The following is a 23,729-nucleotide window of genomic DNA, read 5'->3' on the forward strand; positions in this document are numbered from 1 at the left end:
TGTTGCCAGGTGAGGACACAGCTTCACGGCATAGCACCTTCAGATGCTTGAAGCCCTCGTGAACCTGGGATTTCTGATTAATCCCAGAGCTTGTAAAAGGTACTCAACATTCAGACTTGGGGGGAACACACATATTCCTCAGGACCCCTCCTCTCCACCAAGAACTTGCTCTCTTTCTCTGTCTCTCTCTCTCTCTCACACACACACACATAAACACTTCACAACCCATCCAAGATATTTATTATTTGTAAAAACAAAACAAAACAAAACAAAAAAAAACATGCACACACAGTTTGGAGAAACAGCCGTGTGCTCAGAACGTTCCACAGCACAGGAAGAACTCTGAAATATTTGTCACAGGAATTAGGTGGTGGCTATAAATGGTGGGAAATAGAAAATAAATGCAGGAAGGAGACAGAGAATCCCAGCCAGACGGTCGCGCCCGTCGCCATTGCTGAGGCTTAAGGCTGAAACTGCAGAACACACCGGTCTCCGCTGAGGTGAAGAACGGAGAAAAGGGTCCGTTGTCACAGCAAGTTTCCTCATTCAGCTTCTACTGAAGGCATCGCCTGTGGTGGGGACACACATGGTTACCAGCGAGTTCAAGATTGTTACCAAGAGTCTCTCAGCTTCCTTTGGTGTCCCTCTTGATCACTGCAAACCCTATTTTGCACAAAGGTCAACATGCCTCGCCCCTTCCTAGATCCCTTAGAGGCATCTTTCAGACTAAACGATCAACACCAGTCGTTGGCTCAAGAGATTTCCAGTTCCTGCCACGGATCCAAGAGCCTAACTCCAAAAGGCTTCGGACTCTGGAGCCGCGGCTGCTGCTGCCTCGGGACGCGAGAGCTCGTCAGTGCCTGAGCCCCGGAAACTAGCCTCCCCAAGTCACCAGGATGCAGCGTTCTCATGTGAGTCAAAGGTTTTATGAGCTAAAGAAATTTTCTAAGACTCAAGATGGGGCCCAGGAACACCCAAGGAAGGGGTCGCGGATCCTGAAGGTCCAGCCAATGGTAAGGCTTGATCCATTCCAATAAAAGGAATAAAGAGGCACCGCTTTCCCTGGCCCTTCTCTTAAAGGCGCCACGCCCACTCCCCCCACCCCTGCTTTCCTCCCTCAGATACCCTCACACGTGTTACCACAGCTAACTCACCTCCAGGCATCTCAAAGGGCTCCTTGGCGGCGGCGTTCTGCAGCATTGCGTTTTTTCATACCCTTGATGATGAAGACAACCCCAACGATGATACCCACTACACCCACAAACAGCCCGAGAGCACACACCACGTTCTCTTTAGTTTCTGGGAGGGGGGTGTGCTCTTCAAACTCTGGAGGGGGAAAAAATAAAGCAGAGTAGCTGTCAATTGCTGCGGTGCGGGGGTAGCACTGGTGACCCATGTAATAAAGAAGTGAGTTCTGGGGCCGGAGAGGGTGGCTCCGCGTTTAAGAGCACTGGCTGCCCCTGCGGAGGACCTGGGTTCAATGCCCAGCTTCCATATTGCAGCTCAAAACTGTTCATAGCTCCTCTCGCAGAGGGTCCGACACCCTTCTCTGACCTGCGTGGGCACCGGACACTTACACGGTGTACAGACACATAGGCAAAACGCCCACGCACGTAACGTTTTTTTTTTTAAGTGGAGGAGCCTGCTTAATGAGAGAAGAAAGATGTGCAAATTGCAACCGACATTATGAAACACTGTGAACTCTTAGTTTATGGTGCTGGGAATTGAACCTGAGCCCCCCCCTCCCCAGGCAAATGCCCTATCACTGAGCTGTGTTCCCATCCCTATACTGTGAACCATTAAGGGCTCTGAATCCAACATCACAGCAGGGTGCCTTAAAGAGAACTGGCAGATGCCCCTTACCCCAGTGCTTGAGCAGAGGCTCATCCAATCCCCAGTGATCCACCACACAGTCATAGACGTCTTCGGTGGTCGGCAGGAAGGTCAGGTAGTAGAACTTGCGGAAGAGGTGGTCCTCCCTGGGGAGAAAGACTGTTTCTGACACGCCCGTGGTGACAGGCTGTCCATTCCGAAGCCAGGTGACATTGACCACCGGTGGGGAGAACTTGTCGACGAAGCAGATGAGGATGTTGGGCTCCCCCAGGCTCACTGGACTGTTGGGGAGCACAGTCACCTCCGGGGATACTGTGGAGGACACGACGTGAATCAGCCTTCATTCCCTCCCTCTCCCTCCCCGTGCTGGCACATGGTACAGTTCTACCCCAGGACTCTACAAGCTGTGCCGTGAGGAGTCACGCCACCCAACGACATCCGGAGTCAGCATCCAGGTGCACCACACCCACCCGCCAACCCACCCACATCCACCCCAACCCTTACTCCCCCTGTGTAGACTCGGGCAATGATGAAAGCCTAGGTTTCTAAAATCCCTGAGCCTGCGGCCCCACGAGTCCCCCACGTCTGGGAGGGAAGTGACACAGAGGAGGGGTGAGCACCGTTGGCATCTGGGGTGTGGTTGGAGCGCTTTATCATGATGTCCAGGTTAGCTTTGTCGACAGCTATGTTGGCCAAGGCACCCTGAGCTTCAAAGCTGGCAAACTTTCCAAATTCTGCAAGTCTCCAGATGGTCTCCGACTTTGCGATGTCCACGTGGAAAATCTCGTCGCCATCGAAATCAAACATATACTCCCCTTTTTCATCTGGGGAAAGGAAGAACTCCGCCTGGATGATGGTGTGTTCCTCTGAAAAGGAAGGGAAGGGGAGTTTAGGGAGGGAGATGGGAGAGGGGGGTGGTGGTGGGTGTGATGGATGGATGGACGGACGGACGGACGGATGGACGGACAGGGACTGGCACAAGCAGGACAGCAGAGGATAGGCTGGGGGTTAAGAGACAGGGTCTGGGTGGTGGGAGAGAAGGTGGCTGTGCTCGGGATGGATGCATGGCACAGCCTTCGACGACGACGTAGCCTTCCTTGTTAGCCCAGCAAGTCGAATTAGTGTTGTCCTTGCATGCACGCGGATGAGGTCACCCACTGAAGCCTGAGCCACCTACCAGTGGCCACCCCCTAACACAGGCACCAAAAGAGAGCTAACTCTCGCTCAGCAGCAAACAGCAGCCCCTCAGATAGGGGCGGGGCCTGCAGAGACCCTTCCCCCATCAGTGCTAGAGTGCTGGGAACCACACGTTCACTCATGTGAGCAGCAGTCATGGCATGTCTGAAAGACAGGGTCTCACAGCAGCCCTCTCCATCCTCTGGCTCTTAGGCTCTTTCCGCCCCCCTCTCCTGCATTGTCCCCTGAGCCCTGAGGGAGAGGCAGGTTGACTCAGAAAACAGGGTTTTGAGTGGGTGTTTGGTGACTTCATGGCTTTAGGAATCTAGTGGCGGTGGTGGCGGTGTTGCATGGGAAAGAAGGGTCCCTCACTCCCTGTGGTGAGGGTGTAAATCACTTAGGTCAGCACACCAGCAGGATTAGGAGCTCTGGAATCAAATACAGTTGTGGCACCTGATCCCATTACACACACACACACACACACACACCTGTGATGGGAGCAGATCACTATCTACTTCATAGTGAGCTTCTGATCACAGCTCTCCAGTGAGATCCATTCTGCCAGGATAGGCTTGAGGCAAGAGCTTTCCTAACACCCCACCGGGGGCCTCTAACAAACACGGCTGATGTTCTGTGGGCAGAAACTGCTTTAAGCACCAAGGACCAGACCCCTTAGAGACATCAGCGGAGCCTGAGGTGCCCAGGAGGTTGGGACGGAGACCTTGCAACATTTCGAACCACTTACATTCGCTCCAAGGCTTCCTCTGGGAGAAGGGGCACACCTGGGTTGACCTTGAAACTTTGCTACACACTACTTAGATCATGACTAAGCTTTTGTGGGACATGGTCTTTTGGGATTGGCAAGGAGAACACCAGCGGTGAGGGAGATAAGGAGACCATTGCGTCCCTGTTGCCTTTGAGACTATGGTGACGGATTCCAATGTTTGACTGAGGGATTTATTTATAGTTGCCTCTATGCACAAACACGTATTCTGGATGCCCCTCCCCTCCAGCCACACCGCCACAGGGAGAGCATCTGCCTTTCTAAGTCCTTGGGCAATAGAAGCCCAAACTTGCTGCTTTCGTGCTTGGAGCTGAGTCTCCACTTTAGGGCTTTCCTCTCTGCCTGTAGCTGTTGACAGGGTCCCTCTGGATGCGGGGTCCCTTCTCACAGCAGGAGGTGGCACAAAACATTTGCCTTGGAGATGATGACGGGGTCCAGTAGGCAGTCTCCACTTACTCATGTTTCTACTCAGAACTCAGTAGTGGTGACCGCTTACCTTGTAATGTAAAGGGGTGGGCGTGGCTACCACTGCCCCAAGAGCCAGTAAACTAAACGCACTTCCCATCAGTGTGCCTGCCTCCCCCCCACTCCATCCTCTTGGGTAGATTTGGGGGTGGGGATGGGGGGCTGGTGGTTGGTGACCTTTCTTTCCAGTGGCCTTAAATACAGTGCCTGTGCCTGAAATGCGATGGGGTCCACAACGGCAAAATTGAAACTGCCAGGTGTGTTCACCCGAGAACAGCACTAAGGGCTTCTCAAATATTATTTTCCCCCACTGGATCTTCACAACATGGCATGGGGCTTCCAATTAGTAACTTTCTTTAAAAAATTAAAGCCCAGATGTATGACTCATTGGCGCCTTTTAAGAACTGCTTCCACGTAGCCCTCCAAGTCTGGCCTCTGGTGAGATGGTGGTCCTAGCAACGCGCGCCCTAACCTGTCTTGCTCAACGAACCTGTCCTGCCCTACTTCATTGCAGGAAGGAAAAATTTCCCCCAAAGTGTAACTGCACTACGGTCTTCAGATTCAGACCTGCTGCGCGCTCTCTTCTTACCTGTCAGCCCCAAGGCTGTCTCCCAAGTGCCCGGTGTGCCTGTCTCCAAAGCCACTGCCCCTGGTTCTGCTTTTCCTGGCACTTACCTTTGATAGCCCATGACTTTTGGGGGCCCATCAGGACAGCCATGAAGAAGAGTCTCAGCACCAGGGCTCCAGTCATGGCCATTTTCTTCTTGGTGTTCGGTGGGGTCAGAAGAGATCACAGACTGAGGCAGAAATAATGAGAAGGAAAGGGGATTAAAATGCAACCGCTTCCCTTTTAGCCAATCAGAAAAAATCTTTCAGGCTGACACATCTGTTGCTAGGGAGAGGACTTGAGCGTCTAGGTCCTAGGCTACTCACTATTTAATATCCTATTCTCTACTCACCCTTTCAAGAAAGGATTCTCTTCAAGAAGAAGCTTTTACATTTATTCAAAAAACAGAGTCTTTAGACAGGCTAAACAAAAAAAATTTCAAGCGTTTGGGAATGTAAAACACGTACTCTTCTATCCCACTTCAAGTTCTGTCTGAAACACATTAGTGAGGATACAATAAATCTAAAATTCACTAGCATGAAAATGTAGATTGTATCTCTGGGTACCGCAGCTTGGAAGACTGGTTTTAACGGACACTGGATCATCTAAGGGGAAACTGCACAACTGGGCCATGGAGAATGCCTGGATTCTGGTAACAGAATGTCACTCAAGGACCACCCCCCCTCATTGCTGGCTACATCTCCATTCCCGGGGTGCTGGTCCCCAACATGGTCAGCTCAGCCCGAGAGTCCAGGACCATTGGCATCCGCTGTATTCTGAGAACATCAGAAAGTAAACTGAGCCCCAAGTCTCCAAAGACTAGAGAGAGGTAGAACACTCTATATCACTAGAAGCCAGGGGCTGTGTGGGGTGCCTTCTCCAGTTTCTGTCATGGCCTGGATCTTGAGACAGAATGCCACCTGAGGGTGAAGCCTCCTCTGGGTGTTCAGGTCACAATTAAAGGATGGCTTGGGCACAGCTTATCCCACCAGGAACAGTAAGGTGGTGCCCACAGGAGGACTTACCACCCTGCAGCCTGCACCAGCGGGCTGTGGAGGTTCTCCTGTCTTATAAGGACTGAAGTTCTGAGACAAGAGTGTGCTCTGAGATCCTCCAGAGGGGCCCCTGCAGGCCAGGAGACTTTACATCTCTTGTACATCCAGTAACACACACAAAAAAATTTATCTGCACACAGAAAGGACTGGAACCCAGTGAAGAGCCCTCGGGCGTGCTGAAGTAGTTGTTGAATGTCAGTTGGATGGAGACTGCTCAGGACGGATCGTCCACACTGCTGTGTGAGGTCCTATCTAGCCGAGCAAAGAACCCCACAGACCAGGAGGGCAGCCATCCCTCATGGTGTCATCACACAGGGGCTTTAGACATCTGGCATCAACCCCCAGGTCACTAAGAGGAGACCAGCAGTGCGTTAGGTACCCATTTCCCAGAGTCAGGAACGTCCCATGGGATCATTCCAGGCCCAGAGGCTGATGTCAGAATTTTATGATGTGGTCTGACCACCTGTTTCAGAGCCAGATCCAAACACGATTTTTGCATCTCTCTTTTGCAAGCTTCTGTAATGCTGTGTTCTTGGCAAGTGAGTTTAAAGTCCTTCCAGATACACAGTGCTGCTCGGCAACTGATGACGCTGCCCAGTTCCCCTGTGCTGATTGGTTCTGCTCGGGAGATTATTAGGCTAGACTTCAGAAAAAGACTTTCAGTTCCCCTTTCCCTGTGACAGGAGGAAGTTTCTATCTGAACACCATTTGTGGTTTCCTGCTCCCCCAAACTCTAGCGTCTCGTGTGTGAGGGGATTTCTGATGCCACCTGAATGACATTTACTGGGTGACAATCGACCGTGATGAGCCTCTAGACATAGTTCCTTCAGGAAACAGAATGTAACCTATCACAAGAAATATATATATATCCTAAGGCTGGGAGAGCATTGGTCAGGGGGGGACCTTTTACCCTCAAGTGGTCAGAGGCCTCTGGGAAGTCCCGCTGACGTCATTCCCAGCAGAGCCCACGGGACACAGAACTGCCGAGGGCGTCACCTGTGTCTGCTGCCCGTGTCCGAGCCCGCGATGGCTGGCCCACTGCATGGCACGGCTCCGTCGTGCTCGCCACCACCCAGACCACAAGGTTTGGACCCCACGCTCAAAAATGTGTGTTCAGAAAACGGGGGGGGGGCGCGGGAGAACTGGGGTTGGCACATGTTCCCCGAGAGCCAAACAGGGCCTCCGGGAGGCAAAGGGGAATGGAATAAAGGTTACTGGATGTATGTGAATACAAATGCATCCACTGCAGACCTGCCTGTGGTCTGTCCTCACTCTCCCACTCTGACTCCTCCCCAGCATAAGAGTGAGCGCTTCCACGCTGGGCCCAGGCCAGTTCTGGGGCTCCGGTGCAGTCTAGGTTTGTGTGGCCTGAGATCTGCTGACCCCCAGCTTCTGCTTTGGCTCCCCTTCCCCGTCAGCCTCTGTACCCTGAGCTGCTCAGCGTCACATCCTGGTCTGCTCTTTTTGCTTTAGGACTGACTTTTTTTTTTTATAGCTCCGTGAACAACGCCATTGTTATGTTGACAGAGATGGCATTGAATCGTTAAAATGCCTTTAGCAGAATAGCGATTTTGACGATGTTAATTCTTCTAAACAACAAACATAGGAAGCGTTTTTTTCGTTTCTGCATCTTCTTCAGTTTCTTTTTCTGCTCACTTAATTTATTTTTCTTTTAATTACGTCAGGGGCCTCATCGCATGCCAGGAATGTTGCTCCCCTCTGCCAAACTATAACCCAGCATAAAAACTGTAGTATAGTCTGGTTTTATCACGCTGAGGCACGGTTACAGGACCCTGGCAAGCCTGGCTTCTTCAACTTTTTTCATCAGTCATTTTTTTTTAGTTTGCAGCGAATTGTGACTGTTAAGGGTTGAGTTCCTTTCACAATTTCTTCCTTAGAAAAGCCTGCTGCTGGTGTGCAGGAAAAGCTTTTGGGTTGTTTTTTTTTCTCTCCCTTTTTTTTTTAATTTTCATTTTTTAAAACAATCTTTTTTATTTTACATACCAACCCCAGCTCCCCCTCTCCTCCTCCTGCTCTCCCCACCTCCACCCCCCATCTGCTCCTCAGAGAAGGTGAGGCCTCCCTCCCATGGGGAGTCAGCAAAGTCTGTCAAGGCCCTCCCCCCTGCATCTAGGCTGAGCAAGGTATCCCTCCTGATGGGAATGAGCTCATACCCTAGGGATAAATCCTGGTCCCACTGCCAGTGGCTCCACAAACTGCCAAGCCACACAACGGTCACCGGAATTCAGGGGCCTAGGTTGATCCTGTGCAGGTTCCCCAGATGTCAGCACGGAGTCAATGAGCCCCCACTTGCTCAGGTCAGCTGTTTCTGTGGGTTTCACCATCATGGTCTTGACCCCTTTGCTCATATTATCCCTCCTCCCTCTTTTCGACCGGACTCCCGGAGCTCAGCCCAGTGCTTAGCTGTGGATCTCTGTATCTGCTTCCATCAGTTACTGGATGAAGGTTCTAGGAAGACAATAAGGTAATCAATCAGATTACAGAGGAAGGCCAGGTTAGGCACCCTCTCCACTCTCAATGACCCCACAATGGCTCCCTCTATCAAGATATTTCTTTCCTTGCTCTCCCTCTCTGTCCTTCCCCCCAACTGTCCATTCCCTCATGTTCTCCTCCTCCCCACTCCCCTTCTCTCCATCCCCCTCCCCTTCTACCCCCCCCCCACACTCCCAGTTTACTCAGGAGATCTATTTCCCCTTCCCAGGGGGATCCATCCATGTATGTCTCTCTTAGGGTCCTCTTTTGTTACCTAGCTTAGGAGAAGCCACGGGCTTTCCTAGTTAGAATGAAATTAGACCCAGATGCAGTGCGTTAAATCCACACGGGTTCATGAAACTAAACAGCTGCCAACTGTTAGGAATTCCAGTGATATGAATTAAATAAGGGGCTATAGCCTCTGGAGATGTAATGCTCCTCCTCGTTATCTACCAAGTTTTCTATGTATTTACAAGTAACCTTTTACCCTAGTACTGAAAACTCAGTGTCCCTAATACTTCAGCCTCCTTCCCCTACAGCCCAGAGTGAACTATGAGGGACCCACCCCCCAGTCTTCCAGCCTAAGCAAGTACCATGGTCTCTCTGGCGATGCTCTTGACTCCTCCAAAGCCTTTGAACTGTCACAGCAATCAAGCCTGAGCTATCTACTCTCAGAATTTCAGCTGGCTCTGAGAAGAACTGATCGTTTTCGAGGTGCCTTTTAAGAGTGTCGGGCACGCCGGGCGGTGGTGGCACACGCCTTTAATCCCAGCACTCGGGAGGCAGAGGCAGGCGGATCTCTGTGAGTTCGAGGCCGGGCTGGACTGACAGCCTCCAAAACAATACAGAGAAACCCTGTCTCGTAAAACCAAAAAAAAAAAAAAAAAAAAAAGAGTGCCAGGCAAGGAAACATGGCAGCGGCTTTGAAGCTGAGGAAGCAGCCTCCCTCCATCGCTCCATCTTCCCTACTCCCCAACAAAGCTTTGGTCCTGGAATTGCCCTGGGGTCCTTAGCAGACTTGACATAGTAGGTAACAGAGTCTCATTATTTTTACCCCTGCCCCAACACCCAGGCCCTGAATTGAGGCCTATGAAACAAAACAAAACAAAACAAAACAAAACCCCACAATTTGATACAATGATGGTTTCAAAGTTACTATTTGTGAGGCTTTGGGGCACGGCACCTTGAAAAGCGTTTGTCTTGGACAAATCCGCCACCTGCTGGTAACACACGGAACTGTCCTCATTGGGTGCAATTCACAGAGATGGAGCCATGCCTGAGTCCAGATGGACCAAGACAGCAACCAAGGGGAGGGACCCAAGAAGAATGGGGTGGGCTTCAGGGGTGCAAATGCTGGGGGGCTGGTATCCAGTAAGCTTCACTTCTAGTTTTTTTTCTCAACTAGGGTGCTCCTCTTATTCCCAGTGTGACTTGAGCCTGAGAGTCTGAAGTGTTGAAGGCCCTACTTCTCCGGTTTGTTCCTCGGAGGGAGCATCGTCTCCGGACAGGGCAGCCGCGAGCCGGCTTTGAGAGAAGGGGCCTGCTGACCCCCGTTAGAGAATATTCCAACCTGAAGCTCCAACTGACCTTCCAGGGTCGGTGAGGGGAGTTGTGTACCCAAGAGGATAAATTACTGACCCTGACCCGGGCGAGTGAAGAGCTCGGAGCTTCTGGGGGCTCACACGCTCACAGGGCGGGTGTGAGTCAAAGTGACAAGTGGGCGGGCATGTTCACAGTTCTGGGACCTGGAATTCAGCGTTGGTCTGGACTGGGGTTCTTTGTGGTCCTGGGGAGTTTGGAGGATTGGGGCACACGCATGCGTGGTCCTTCCAGTTCCCCCGGAGGCACCTGGTTTGTTATCTGCAGCAAAATCGATTTTATCATTTTCAGAAAACAATGATTGGAGAGTAGAAAGCAATAATTTCACACTTGTAAAATCTTATAGGGTCGACTTGGAGTAAATTAAAAATTTAAGTGAAAGATTAAACATTCAGAGGAACTGGTTTGTCAGAACTTTTTCGGACCGTGATGACCCCAACAGTACAAAGAGCTCTGTAGCAGACAGACGGATGCCAGACCTAAGAACTGCCCACTCCGAAACGTAAATGTCTGGAGTGTCATTTACCACTGACCTCCCTGCCTCTGCCTCTCCTATCTTCTCTCCCTCCCTCCCTCCCTCCCTCCCTCCCTCCCTCCCTCCCTCCCTCCCTTTCCTTCCCTTGCTCTTGCCCCGCCCCCAATCCTTGCTTTCTTTAGTTTTTTAGCTCTCTTTAAGTTCTATGGGACTTCAAGGGGGCAAATCTCTGCTGAAAGGCTTTCCTAAGAAAGCCAGATTGACTACAAATTCCTGTGATGTCACGGCTGCTCTGCTCCTGTGATGTCACGGATGCTCTGATCCTGTGATGTCACAGCTGCTCTGATCCTGTGATGTCACGGATGCTCTGATCGTGTGATGTCATGGCTGCTCTGCTCCTGTGATGTCACGGATGCTCTGCTCCTGTGATGTCACGGCTGCTCTGATCCTGTGATGTCACGGATGCTCTGCTCCTGTGATGTCACGGACGCTCTGCTCCTGTGATGTCACGGATGCTCTGCTCCTGTGATGTCACGGACGCTCTGATCCTGTGATGTCACGGATGCTCTGCTCCTGTGATGTCATGGCTGCTCTGATCCTGTGATATCATGGATGCTCTGCTCCTGTGATGTCACAGCTGCTCTGCTCCTGTGATGTCACGGACGCTCTGATCCTGTGATGTCACAGCTGCTCTGCTCCTGTGATGTCACAGATGCTCTGATCCTGTGATATCATGGACGCTCTGCTCCTGTGATGTCACAGCTGCTCTGATCCTGTGATGTCACGGACGCTCTGATCCTGTGATATCATGGATGCTCTGATCCTGTGATGTCATGGACGCTCTGATCGTGTAAATGCCTGCTCAGCTAGTCTTGCCTCTTCACTCTTACCCAGCTAAGGACCCAGTCCATGAAATGGTGCCTCCTACATTCAGGACTGAGTCTTCCTGCTTCTCCTGACTCGACTAAGACTTTCCCTCACAGACCAATCTATGCAATCTTTAGTTGGGTCAAGCTGGCATTTAAAACTAACCATTACAAAGTCAGGCAGCGGTGGTGCACACCTGTAACCCCAGCACGCAGGAGGCAGATACAGGCAGATCTCTGTGAGTTTGAGGCCAGCCTGGTCTACAGAGTTCCAGGACATCCAAGACTACACAGAAAATCCCTGTATCAAAAAAGAGCACACGCACAACAAAACTAATGATTACACACAGGGCACAACCCTTTCATTCTGAGGGAGAAAGGGCCCTTGTGTCCTTCCCCTTCACCCCTCCCTTTTGAGAACCTCCCATGCTGCACTGCAGGGCCTCATCTAGACCCCACTATCTGTACATCAAGACCAGCAACTGTGTGCAGGATTGGCCGAGCATCCTGAGAGAGGGAATCAAAGCAGGCAGCTGGACCCCAACCATGGTGCTTTGTATGCTTCCGCTTCTACACTGCTACAGTGAAGAGAATTCTCCCAAGGGGGATAAGCACTGCCCTGCCACACTCTAGAGACCCCTCACTGGCCTAGAAGAATTCTGGGGAACCCCAAGGAAGGGCTGTGGGAAGAGGAGCACACGCCAGGGTGCCCAACGCCCTCCATTGTACCCACACCCACTGTGTCAGAAACCTTATCAAATTTCTTGGCTAAACCTTTTGTTTTCCAGCAAAATCGATTTTAAAAAAAGATAAAATCACCAAGTGCCACTCAGGGTACCTTGGCCTGATGCTCTGACCTCAGGGAAGGAACGTTCCTGCCTTATTTTTCCTCAGTAGGGCTAAGATAGACAGTCATGTTCCCAACCCTGCAAGACCAAAGGCTCTGTGTTCTGAAGGGAGCTTGGCCCCATGTGGGGAATGGTAGATATTTAGCAAGCTGGCGGGCAGGACATTGGTAGCCATGATGTGGGGTGCTACCAGACCGCCTTCTGGACAGGGTGTGGAGCAGGGTACAGCCTGAGCACTCGGGTTCTGACAAGGTAAATGCCAGTGTTATATCTGTGCCTAGGAGTCTATCAAAACCAGAGCAGGGTCCAGTCAAAGTCCATACTCCCTCCGAGTTTCACTTTTGAGAGTATTGCAATGGCCGGTGGTGGGTGTGCTGTCCCGGCTGGAGTCTCCTTTTAGAGTGAACCTTGGGGACTTGGCTCTGCCTTCAGGTTGACAGCATTCAAATCATCTTTCACCCAGAGATGCCTCCACAGTCGCCTCTCCAGCCAGTGTGTCCTGGGCTCACCGGTCTTTAGAAGCCCGCTATGTGAATGAGGGACACACCCCTGATTGAGACAGTAAAACTCAACAGCCTCGATTTCACCCCAAAGGAGAGAGAGGAGAGACAGGTGAGTGGTTTGGAGAGTCTCTAGAGAAAGAGAGACACGGGATCTGGGGAAGTCTGCTAAGATGAGGAAGTAAGGTCTATGCACAGCCAGCGTCCCATCAGGAAGTGGGCACCGGTTACAAAGGCTCTCACTTCCTGTTGATCTCCACTGCACATTTTTTTCAGAGAGCCGCATCATGCTGACTTCCAACTCATGGTAATCCTCCTGCCTCAGCCTTCTAAGTGCTGCGTCATCCCAACAGGCTGCATCATTCTCTTTTCATTGCTATTGTCTCTTTAGCTCTGGGCTCTATTCATTCTGATCAGAAAACTTCCTTTCGCTCAGGTTGGCCTCAAACTGGACATCCTCCTGCCTCACCCTCTTCAGTGTTTGCCTCCCGGTGTGGGGAATTTCAGTCTCAAAACTCACTTTGAGAGGTAGAGGGAGGAGTTTCAAGGCCCCTCGGCAGCGACACAGCAAGTTAGAAGCCAGCTTGGGCTATGTGAGACCCGATAGGAGCGGAGCCTAAGGAGTAACTCGTAGGGAGAGGTCAGATGTGACCAATAACTGCAAAGAACGGAGACAGACCACAGTTTGGCGGTGGTGGATGTGGTGTTGGCTGTTTGCTAAGATGGCACAGCCATCAGACACCGCCCTGGCTGGCTCTCTGTCGCGATGATAAACATCAAGGGCAAAAGCAACCTGGGGAGGAAAGGGTTGTCAGCTTACCATTGACTGTGAGGGGAGGTCAAGGCAGGGACTCCAGCAGGAACCTGGTGGCCAGCACTGAAGCGGGAACCGTGAGGCAGCACTGCTTACTGGCTTGCCCTCGATGGCTTGCTCAGCCTGCTTTTTTTTTTTTTTTTTTTTTTTTGGTTTTTTGAGACAGGGTTTCTCTATATTGCTTTGGAGGCTGTCCTGGAACTCGCTCTGTAGACCAGGCTGGCTCTCGAACTCACAGAGATCCGCCTGCCTCTGCCTCCCGGGTGCTGGGATTAAAGGTGTGTGACACCAATGCCCGGCTGCTCAGCCTGCTTTTTTTTTTTTTTTTTATATCATGCAGACCCACCTTTCCAGGGGTGGCACCGCCCACAGTGGGCTGGATCCACCCTCATCCATCATCTTGCTTGTTTTGGGGTTTTTTGCTTGCTTGTTTGTTTGTTTTTCAAGACAGGGTTTCTCTGTGGCTTTTTGGAGGCTGTCCTAGAACTCGCTCTTGTAGACCAAGCTGGTCTCGAACTCGCAGAAATCCGCCTGCCTCTGCCTCCCGAGTGCTGGGACTAAAGGCTTGCGCCACTAACGTCCGGCTTCCTTATGGATCAAAACGGTGCAGACTTTCCCACAAGCCAATGTGATGGAGACAGAGGCGGCTCCTCCATTGAGGGTCCCTATTCTAGCTCCGCGTTTCTCAGCCTGCGGGTGGCGACTCCTTAGAGGGTCAATAGAGCCCTTTCACGGGGGTGGCCTAAGACCATCGGAAAGCACAGACATTTACATTATTATTCATGGCTACCAAAATTACAGTTATGAAGTAGCAACAAGAAAACAATTCTATGCTTGGGGGTGACCCATGAGGAACCGTATTAAAGGGCCGCAGCATTCGGTAGGTTGAGAACCACCGCTCTGGCGTGTGTCGGGTTGACAAAAACAAACAGCAGATGTCACAGAAACTGCAGGGCGTGCTGGGAGCATCACAGCTGCACTTTCTCCCGTGTTTGCTCCAGGGAGGATGGTGAATGGTCCAGGGTACAGTCTGTCTGGCGTGGCTGCCTCTTTGCTCTTCATTCTGCTGACTATGAAGCACCCAGGTACGGTCCTTCCCTCCCTTGCTGGCACCCCCTGCGGATCTAAGATGGGCAACCTAACCAGACAGTGCAGCAACTCGGGGTGTGGGGGTCCAGGGCTCACGGTGAGCTTTCCAATGCTGCCGGCTCTCTTGGGCGCGAGTAACAACTTTAGGCGGCCATGAAAGTCACCGGGAAAGCGCGCGCTTCACTAGGTATCTGGGCATGCGCAGTTTTCATGCCGTGCTCTTAACACTGTGGGTAAGATGTCACATGTAAATAAATCCCAGTGGCGGGTGACACAAGATCTCCGTTTAAGTTCTGGAGAGCTTTTTTTTTTTTTTTGAGCAGTATCTATTTTATTTCATCTTAGATCTGAGTGAAATAAATTTATTCTTATGACTACTTTTATTAGCTTTAATGTTACATTTATGGGGGAGGGGGCTCAAATGCATGGCTGGGGCTTGTGTGCAGACGTTAGAAGACAGTTTGCCAAAGCTTTCTCTTCTTTCACCGAGTGTACCCTGGGACTTGAACTCGGCTCTTCAGGCTGCAAGTGTCTTTCCCTGCTAAGCTTCTGAGCCCTTCCCTCTCCCTAGGCAGGGTCTCTCATAGCCCAGGCTGGCCTCAAACTCATGAACTCCTGACAACCCCGCTGGGGCTGCTGAGGAAGAACACGGTATAAATGACATTTGAAATTTTTAGGCACAGCCACTGTACTGGCTGGTTTTGTGTGTCAACTTGACACGAGCCAAAGTCATCAGAGGAAGGAGCCTCATCTGAGGAAATACCTCCATGAGATCCAGCTGTAAGGCAGCTTCTCCATTAGTGATCAATGGGGGAGAGTCCTGGGTTCTACATGAAGGCAGGCTGAGCAAGCCACGGAGAGCAAGCCAGTCAGCAGCTCCCCACCATGGCCTCTGCATCAGCTCCTGCCTCCAGGTTCCCGCCATGTTTAGGTTCCCGTCCCGACTTCCTTCAATGATGAAGAGCAATGCTGAAGTATGAGTCAAATAAACCCTTTCCTCCCCAAACTTCTCTTTGGTCATGGTGCTTCTTTGCATCAATAGAAACCCTAAGACAGCAACACACAGAATTATCAAACATTTTTAGATATCAAGGTAGCTGACTTAAAATTTGACCGGAAGACTCAAACTTTCTAGGCAAGCCGTGCCTCTCACTCTCTGTGAAACCCATATTGGCTGCTTACAGGACTTTTGCCTTCTCCAGATGGAAAGAAATAAAACCAAGTCAGGTCCCACCCTGGAATGGGCAACCCTGGAGGACTGCAGGACCTAATGGCATGGTTGATTTACCCAAACTCAAAATGGCTATAGAATCAAGATGAAGTTCACCGTGGAAACACCAACTCACATATTAATTTATTAGGGGATGAAGCCCCATGGTGTTGTCACTGTTAGTGCCTTAAAGTTTCGTGGTTTAAGAGTGCAAATCTCAGGGCAGGAGAGGCGGCTCAGTTGTTGAGAAAGCTGAATGCCCCTCCAGAAGCCCGAGTCCAGTCCCTAGGACCTACGACAGATGGCTCACAGCCACCTGTAACCCCAGCTCCTAGGGATCTCACACTCTCATCCGGTCTGCACACACATGTGTGTACCCACACAGAGCTGCATAATTAAAAATAAAATACTTAAAAAAGAAATCCCAGATCTCAAAGGTTCCTTAACCATGGAATTGCCTTCCAATCGCTAGGCTGGTGACACATTCATGCTCCAACTTTTAAATTTTAGGATACGTAGTTTATTTTTTTTTTAACCAGAAAATGTGCAGATTTCCATGCTCGGGTTCTCTGAAGCATCGGCGGGAAACCCCTCCTGCCTCCTGGCACCAAAATTCCAGCCTCTCGGCTGCTCAAAGCGAGCATCCCGTCCTTTAGCTGTTTCCCTCTCCACTGCTCTCTAGATGACTTCAGGGTCGTCGGTCCTGCCCTTCCTATCCTGGCCAAAGTCGGGGAAGATGCCCTGCTCACATGCCGGCTCCTCCCCCAGAGGGCAGCAGCGCACATGGAGGTGAGGTGGTACCGCTCCGACCCGGACTCGCCTGTGCTTGTGCACCGGGAAGGAGCCGAGGTTGCAGGGCTACAGGCGGAGGGGTACAGAGGCCGGGTGGAGCAGACGGAGGACAGCGCTGCTGATGAGGGAAGTGTGGCTCTGAAGATCCGCCAGATCCAGCCAGGCGATGACGGGCAATACTGGTGCCGATTCCAGGAGGGGGACTACTGGAGGGAGGCGAGTGTGCGGCTCCAAGTGACAGGTGAGTATCTGCACAGGGGATCCAGGGCCAGAACAGGGGCGTCCAGAAGAATGATCTGTTCTATGTTTTGTGTGTGGGCGCTTTACCCTTGTGCGTCTGTGCGACCTGTGTGTGTGCTCAGTGACCATGGGAAGCCAGAAGAGGGTCAGATCCCCTGAAACTGGAGTTGCAGGTGGTTGTGAGCCGCCATATGTGGGTGCTGGGAATCAAACCCCAAGTCCTCCAGAAGAGCAGCCAGTGCCTTAACCACTGAGCCATCTTCCTCTTCTGCATCTGAGAGCTTCATACAGTGTACTCTGATGATATTCTCCCCCTCCCTGACTCCTCCTAGATTCTACCCCCTTCCCTACCAGCTCATCTGTGTCTCCTCTGCCTCCCCTCATCCAGTACAGTCTGGGCTGTCTTGGGTGTGTGGCCGGCTTGGTCAGCCTACAGGAGCTGCACCCCTTAAGGAAAGCTGACCCTTCTCCCAGCGGCTGTCAGTCTCCAATAGTGTCTAAGTAGTGGTAAGATTCTGGCTCATCTCCCCATCTACACTGGGGCTTTGTCTGGTTTGAGCTTACCCGGTCTTGTGCAAGCTGTCATAACCGCACCACATGCTGAAGGGGAAGTCAGGCAAACCCCGTTGCTTTACCAGGGGAAGCAGACAATGACCCCTCTGGCCAATGCAGCTCTTTCTTTGCCACCTTTAAAATATCCATTAGCACGCATTCCTTGTGCAAAATGATGTGTCTCAGGACAGTTTCATTCAAGTTTATCATGGACTTGGACCATATTTACCCATTGCCTGCTCCTGTCTCCCTCCCCCACCCCATAACCTCCTTCTGCTTAATATGGTGGTCTCCAATTTCATGCACTCCCCGTGAATGCCTTGATTTAATCCTTTTTTTTTTTCCTGAGAACAAACTGCATTGTGGGAGCTGGAGCAGTGGTTCGGCAGGTAGGAGTGTTTGTCGCTCTCCCAGAGGACCCAGATTCGATTCCTGCACCCACACAGCAACTACAACCTCCTTTAACTCCAGTTCCAGGACATCCAATGCCTTCTCTGGCCTCCACAGGCACCAGGCACACGCGTGGTGCCCAGATGCACATGCAGACAACACCCACACACATAAAATATGATTTAACAAAATACCATCGTGCACTCATATCCCGTTTTCTTTATCCACGCATTTGTGGGTGGATGTCTAGGTTGCTTTTACAACTTGGGCTTTGAGACGGGTGCTAAAGTGAATGAAATGGGTTTAAATTCCCTTGGGTGTTTTCCCAGAAGTGGGACAGTGTGGCTACACATCCGTTTTGCTTTTAGTTTTTGGTTTGTTTGTTCTGAGAAACTCCCACACTAAACTTTTTTTTTTCTTGACACTCATGGCTGTAATTGTTCCCATCACTATGTTCTATTGATTCAAAGTGGACATGAGAATCCGAGTATCTCTGAGATGCAAGCCGACCTGGACACTGATTCATGTACACTCAGGGACTTTGAGAATTAAGCCAGGTGTTTCCTCTGGGCGCAAGTGAGAGGCTTATCCATGTATTCTCTCAGCCAGTAACTGGTTGTGATATTAAAGAAGGCACTTTATGATTTATACAAATGAGTTAGACTTCTCCATTGAGAAAAAAAACGTTAAGGTACAGTCATTTCCCATGCATTTACTGAGTGCCAAAATTGCAACTGCCCACAGAAGAAATGAAAATAGCTCATGACCATGATGTCCGAGTTTAATAATAAATATCTAATTTAGAGTCCCGATATCATTAAAAAAAATGGCAGACCGGCACCAAGTACAGAGAACACTGAGAATGGGAAAAGGAAATCTGGGGGCAGAGAGCTATCGTGAGTAAATCAACACCACATCTATGCAGGGCCAGAGACAAGAAACAAATTCTGTCACGTCTCCCTCCTCTCCCCTTTCACCATCCGAATCTGAAGAAAAGTATGGTCAGATGCTAAAGTTTAAAGACACAAACTGGGGAACAAATGGAAAACCAGAACTCAGTTGAGTGAGCAGAAACCATGGTAACACGCTTCTGGGCCCTGAGCTCCCTCCCACCTCCTCCCAGAGAGGGACTTGGGGTCTTGGTTCCCTCTGGAACTGTGTGGACTCTGGACTTCAAGGATGTGCGCTCTCTCTCTCTCTCTCTCTCTCTCTCTCTCTCTCTCTCTCTCTCTCTCTCTCTCTCTCCCTCCCTCCCTCTCTCTCTGTCTCCCTCTCTCCCTCTCTCTCTCTCTCCCTCCCTCTCTCTCTCTGTCTCCCTCTCTTCCTCTCTGTCTCTCTCTCTGTCTGTCTCTCTGTCTCTCTGTCTCTGTCTCTGTCTCTCTCTCTCTCTCTCTCTCTCTCTCTCTGTCTCTCTCCCCCCTCTCTTTCTCTCTCTCTCTCCAGCCCTAGGATCTTCCCCAAACATCCACGTGGAGGGACCTGGAGAAGGAGAGGTCCAGCTGGTGTGCACCTCCCAGGGCTGGTTCCCTGAGCCTGAGGTCTTCTGGGAGGGCAGCTGGGGAGAAAAGTTGTCGAGCTTCTCTGAGAATCACGTGCTGGGTGAAGACGGGCTGTTCTATGTGGAGGACACACTAGTGGTCAGGAACGACACTTCAGAGACCATTTCCTGCTCCATCTACAACCGCGGCCTCAAAGAGGCCAAGGAGGCCACCATTGCCCTGCCAGGTCAGTGCTCTGCCTCTGGCACCGTGAAGGGTGGGGTGGGGTGGGGGGTGCTCAGCAGTAACCCGTGTTTTCTTTAATCATATTTAAATGATATGTTAAAATTCACAAACATTTCTATGAGAAAAGCATACGGTGCATTTTGATTAGATGGCAGTTCATAATATTTCAGTAATCTTCAAGTTCTAAGTTTGACTCCAGTGTTGGTTTTCCCTGACAGATGTCCAATACATTGGAAATATAATAAAAATATTCCACCAACTGAAACATTTTCCTGTGCTGTGCCAGTTACTTCCAGGAACCAATCACATGCTCGGTCAGAATGGGATGGCTCTCTTAACAGCTTCTTAATTGTAATCTTGTCAATAAATACTAACAGAAACAACAATAAAAATACACAATACGGTAGTTATGAGGTGTGTTTCCTACATTGTCAGAAGTTAGAGCAGAGATGGAGAGACGCACTGAATGATTTGGGGAGCCCAGAAAAATCCTCATGCTCAATGATAAAGATCTATTTACCATCTAGTATCATATATCACCTACCTATCTAATCTATCAATCATATATCTACCATTTATTACCTATCATTCATATTTCTAATCCGCCAACTAGCTATCGCATATATATCACCATCATCTATTAATCTATCATTGACCTGTCATCTATCTATAATATATTATCTATCAATCACCTATCTTTCTACATATCTAGCATCTATCTGTCTGTCATCTGTCTCTTTTCTATTTGAACTAGGCCTTTGTTTTGCTTTTAAGACAGAGTAACAGTCTGTACTCTAGGATGGCCTCAAACCCACAACAATCCTCTTGGCTGAGCTTCTTACCGGCTGTTACTATGTTACAATAGGCTTTAAGGACATGCCCAGATAGACATTGCTATTATGTGACAAGTATTGTCTCTAAATGCCTTAAATTGAACTGATACTTTTAGGGTACTCTGTTGTTTTTTCTTTGTTTCGTCCTTTTGAGCGCTCTCCTATTCAGCAACTGCAGCTCCATGGCCACCAGCAGCGGCTAGGCTGCAAGAGCTGAAGCCTGAGGGAATCCTATTCCCTCAGGCACCAACTCTTTCAAAGCTCCAAGGAAACCTATTTAAATCTCTGTCCCAGCAGGGCATTAGTGACACACGGCTGGGTATTAGTGGCACACACCTTTAATCCCAGCACCTGGTCTACAGAGCGAGTTCCAGGACAGGCTCCAAAACAATACAGAGAAACCCTGTCTCAAAAAAACAACACACACACACACACACACACACACACACACAAACCCACAAAAACAAAACTCTGTCCTGCTAAAATACTTAAGATTCAAAGACTGAGGTAGAATCCTGCTTCCCAGAGAGGCTGAATAGCAAGCAGCTCACTTAGCGCCCCTCCTTGTATCTCCCAAGTAGTCCGCATGCTTGCTCCTGCCCCTCCTTACAAACAAACCTTCTCCACCTGGCTCCTCCCCACAACTTCCTGTCAGCTAGTTGCTGATCCAGGGTCCTGACTGCAGGTGAATTTTATTTAGCCAAACACATCTTTGCATCATTAAAGAAATGTTCCAGAGTATAAACAAATAACACACCTTAAATTAATATTTCATCACAACACTCAGGACATGTTGTTGATGTGAGCAGCTGAAGAGTTAAAAGTAAATGTTATGTTAATGCTAAATCAGCATCATAGAGCCCAGTTTGGAATTCTATGCGATACTTGTTTGAGGCCATGTGCTTCATACTTAGTGTTTATTTATAAAAGTAATATGTATTTTTTTTACCATCACTTAATATCAGCAGAAGCAAACTGAACTGTTGGTAATAGAATTGACAGCTTTTTATTGTGCAAAAAAGTAAAATCCGTATCAACAGATGATCCTTGGGGGAGAATTATTTTTCTGCTTTTCGTATTTTTTAAGAAAAAATTGAGATGCTGGGCATTGGTGGTGCACGCCTTTAATCCCAGCACTCAGGAGGCAGAGGCAGGCGGATCTCTATGAGTTCGAGGCTGGGCTGCTCCGACAGCCTCCAAAGCAATACAGAGAAACCCTGTCTGGTAAAACCAAAACCAAAACCAAAACCAAAAACACAAACAAACAAAAAATTGAGCTCTTAAATAAAATGTAAAGCTTGTCTTTATTTCTGGGGATGGTTTCCTTTCTTTCTTTTAGACCAAACTCCTTAAACTGTTTTTCTCATTCTTTCTCCAGAGAAACTCCAGACAGAGCTGGGTGAGTGAGAACCTCCCTGGGGAAGGGGAGAGCATGGAAAGCAACAGGGACACCTCATGACCCCCGTGAGAAAGAGAGGCAGGGCTCTCCTGGTGCTGGTGCAGCGGTGTGAGAGGGAATTCATGTGAGAGGGAATGAATGATTGGCAAGGCTCAGACCTCCGCAGCCTCCTGCAGACACAGACGTAGGGAAGAGTTTGTTGTTACACACTCAACTGACACACACTTTTAGCCAGAGACCAAGGGTGGTGTGGATCCCCACACCCTCACATCTCCCGAACCTATCCTCTGTTGCATGATCGCCAAAGAGCCTCCATTTAATCCCACAACAATCTTAGGGTAAATTTTATAGTTTAAACTCCAACTCATGGACTGGTGTGGTGTGTAAAGTCAGCCCGATTTGAAGAGATGGAGGATTCATTTTATTCTGGAGAGTTTTTGTGGTAAAAATCATCTTGGTGTGTGGCCCGCGCTTAAACTAGCAAGGCTTTCCCTTAAACATGGCATCCTGAGCCCAAGAGTCCCACCTTCCTCCAAATGTGACCCTGAGCCTCGTTCCTCCGCTGGGGTCCTTGCAGGTTCTGAACCTCACAGGAGATGCCCGTGTTGGTAGCGATGCTTCTCCATGTTGGTTCATTCCTTGTTCTCTGTCCGGTTTATTTAACAGCCACCTCGAGGGTGATTGGACCTTCCCGGCCCATTCTTGTCCGACTCGGAGAGAACATAGAGTTAACTTGTCACCTGTCACCTCAAGCTGATGCTCAGAGCATGGAGGTGAGGTGGGTCCGGTCCCACTATTACTCCACAGTCCATGTGTATGTGGACGGGGCCCGCTCGGCTGGAGAGCAGATGGCGGAGTACAGAGGGAGGACTGTGGTCATGAGTGACACAATCCACCAGGGGAGGCTGACCCTGCGGATTCAGGACGCCAGAACTTCAGACGATGGGCAGTACCGGTGCCTTTTTGGGAAAGATGGTGTCTACCAGGAGGCCCTTGTGGATGTGCAGGTGATGGGTAAGGATTCCGGGTGGGTCTTTGGCTTCTCCAGCCTCTTAATGCTGTGACAGATGCTGGTTCCTGGGAGATCTCTCTGGTACCCAAACTATTCACCATGCTCATTCATTTTCAAGTTTATATTGAACTTTCAGTGTAGCAACCACTGTAGGTACTTCTGGGATGCTGGTTTGAAGGTTTTAAATAAATATCTTTTACTAATTCTTGTAACATGAATAATAAAAACCCACAGACAAATATTGGGTTTCAAGCTGAAGATCAGAAAAGCAGTGCAACCAAGCCACTAGCTCTGACCTCTACCGCAGACTTAGCGAAATGGGTGATCCTGTGTCCACGAATCCTCAGAGTGCAATGCTCTCCCTGTCTGGAAACCAAATCTCACACGAGACCCTTCACTTCTTCCCTTTAACCCCCCCCCCAGTGCTGGGATTAAAGGTGTGAGCTCTGTTATTCTTTTTGTCTGATTCACTCTCGTGTAACCCAGGGTGGTCTTGGACTCCCAGAGATCCATCTGCTTCTGACTTCTGAGTCCTGGGATTAAAGGTGTGTGCCCCCACCACCTGGTTTCTGTGGCTAGCTCGTATGGCTGCTGGGATTTTAAAGGTGTGCATCTCCACTACCTGGCTCTACAGCTGTGGCTAGCTTTGCATTTTGATCCCCAGTGGCTTTGTTAGATCATAAACAGTGCATCACCACATATTCTCTGAGAATTTCAAACCATGTGTTTTTTTTTAATCACATCCACCCCCAACTCCCCCACTTAACTCCTCCAATATCCACCACCCCTTCTTTACCCTCCAACTTCCTAGTCTCTCTCTCTCTGTCTCTCTCTCTGTGTCTCTCTTAATTCAATAACCCATCAACTCCAATTCGAGCTGTCCATGTACTCTTGGGAGTGGAGCCATCGACTGGAGCGTGGTCTGCCTACCAGGAGCCACGCCCTCAAAGAGAACTGTCTCACCCCCTCCCCT

General features: G+C 49.9%; 2 protein-coding genes and 1 long non-coding RNA gene across 3 annotated transcripts in view; 2 read left to right on the top strand and 1 right to left on the bottom strand.

The window, feature by feature from the left end:
- Positions 1–223: 223 nt before the first annotated feature.
- On the bottom strand, positions 224–5,087 carry LOC101828355 (H-2 class II histocompatibility antigen, E-U alpha chain). Its single transcript, XM_005088114.4, has 5 exons — positions 4,934–5,087; positions 2,454–2,699; positions 1,864–2,145; positions 1,155–1,326; positions 224–569 (listed from the first exon to the last, which is right to left on the bottom strand). Exons 1-4 carry the CDS (start codon positions 5,013–5,015, stop codon positions 1,166–1,168), a joined length of 771 nt encoding a protein of 256 aa, XP_005088171.1. The 5' UTR covers positions 5,016–5,087; the 3' UTR covers positions 224–569; positions 1,155–1,165.
- Positions 5,088–6,722: 1,635 nt separating this feature from the next.
- Positions 6,723–10,400, top strand: LOC121134350. The gene is made up of 2 exons (XR_005871441.1): positions 6,723–7,004; positions 9,819–10,400. It is a non-coding gene; the product is annotated as an uncharacterized LOC121134350 (long non-coding RNA).
- A 2,124-nt stretch (positions 10,401–12,524) lies between these two features.
- Positions 12,525–23,729, top strand: part of Btnl2 (butyrophilin like 2) — a 29,952-nt gene continuing 18,747 nt past the window's right edge. The window contains exons 1-6 of the mRNA XM_040732525.1: positions 12,525–12,813; positions 14,517–14,600; positions 16,497–16,847; positions 19,232–19,513; positions 21,724–21,744; positions 22,411–22,758. Coding sequence (XP_040588459.1) covers positions 14,522–14,600; positions 16,497–16,847; positions 19,232–19,513; positions 21,724–21,744; positions 22,411–22,758 — 1,081 coding nt within the window. The 5' untranslated portion in view covers positions 12,525–12,813; positions 14,517–14,521. The remainder of the gene's footprint in view (positions 12,814–14,516; positions 14,601–16,496; positions 16,848–19,231; positions 19,514–21,723; positions 21,745–22,410; positions 22,759–23,729) is intronic.

Source organism: Mesocricetus auratus, unplaced genomic scaffold (assembly GCF_017639785.1).
Source record: "Mesocricetus auratus isolate SY011 unplaced genomic scaffold, BCM_Maur_2.0 Super-Scaffold_100027, whole genome shotgun sequence".
NCBI lineage: Eukaryota > Metazoa > Chordata > Mammalia > Rodentia > Cricetidae > Mesocricetus > Mesocricetus auratus.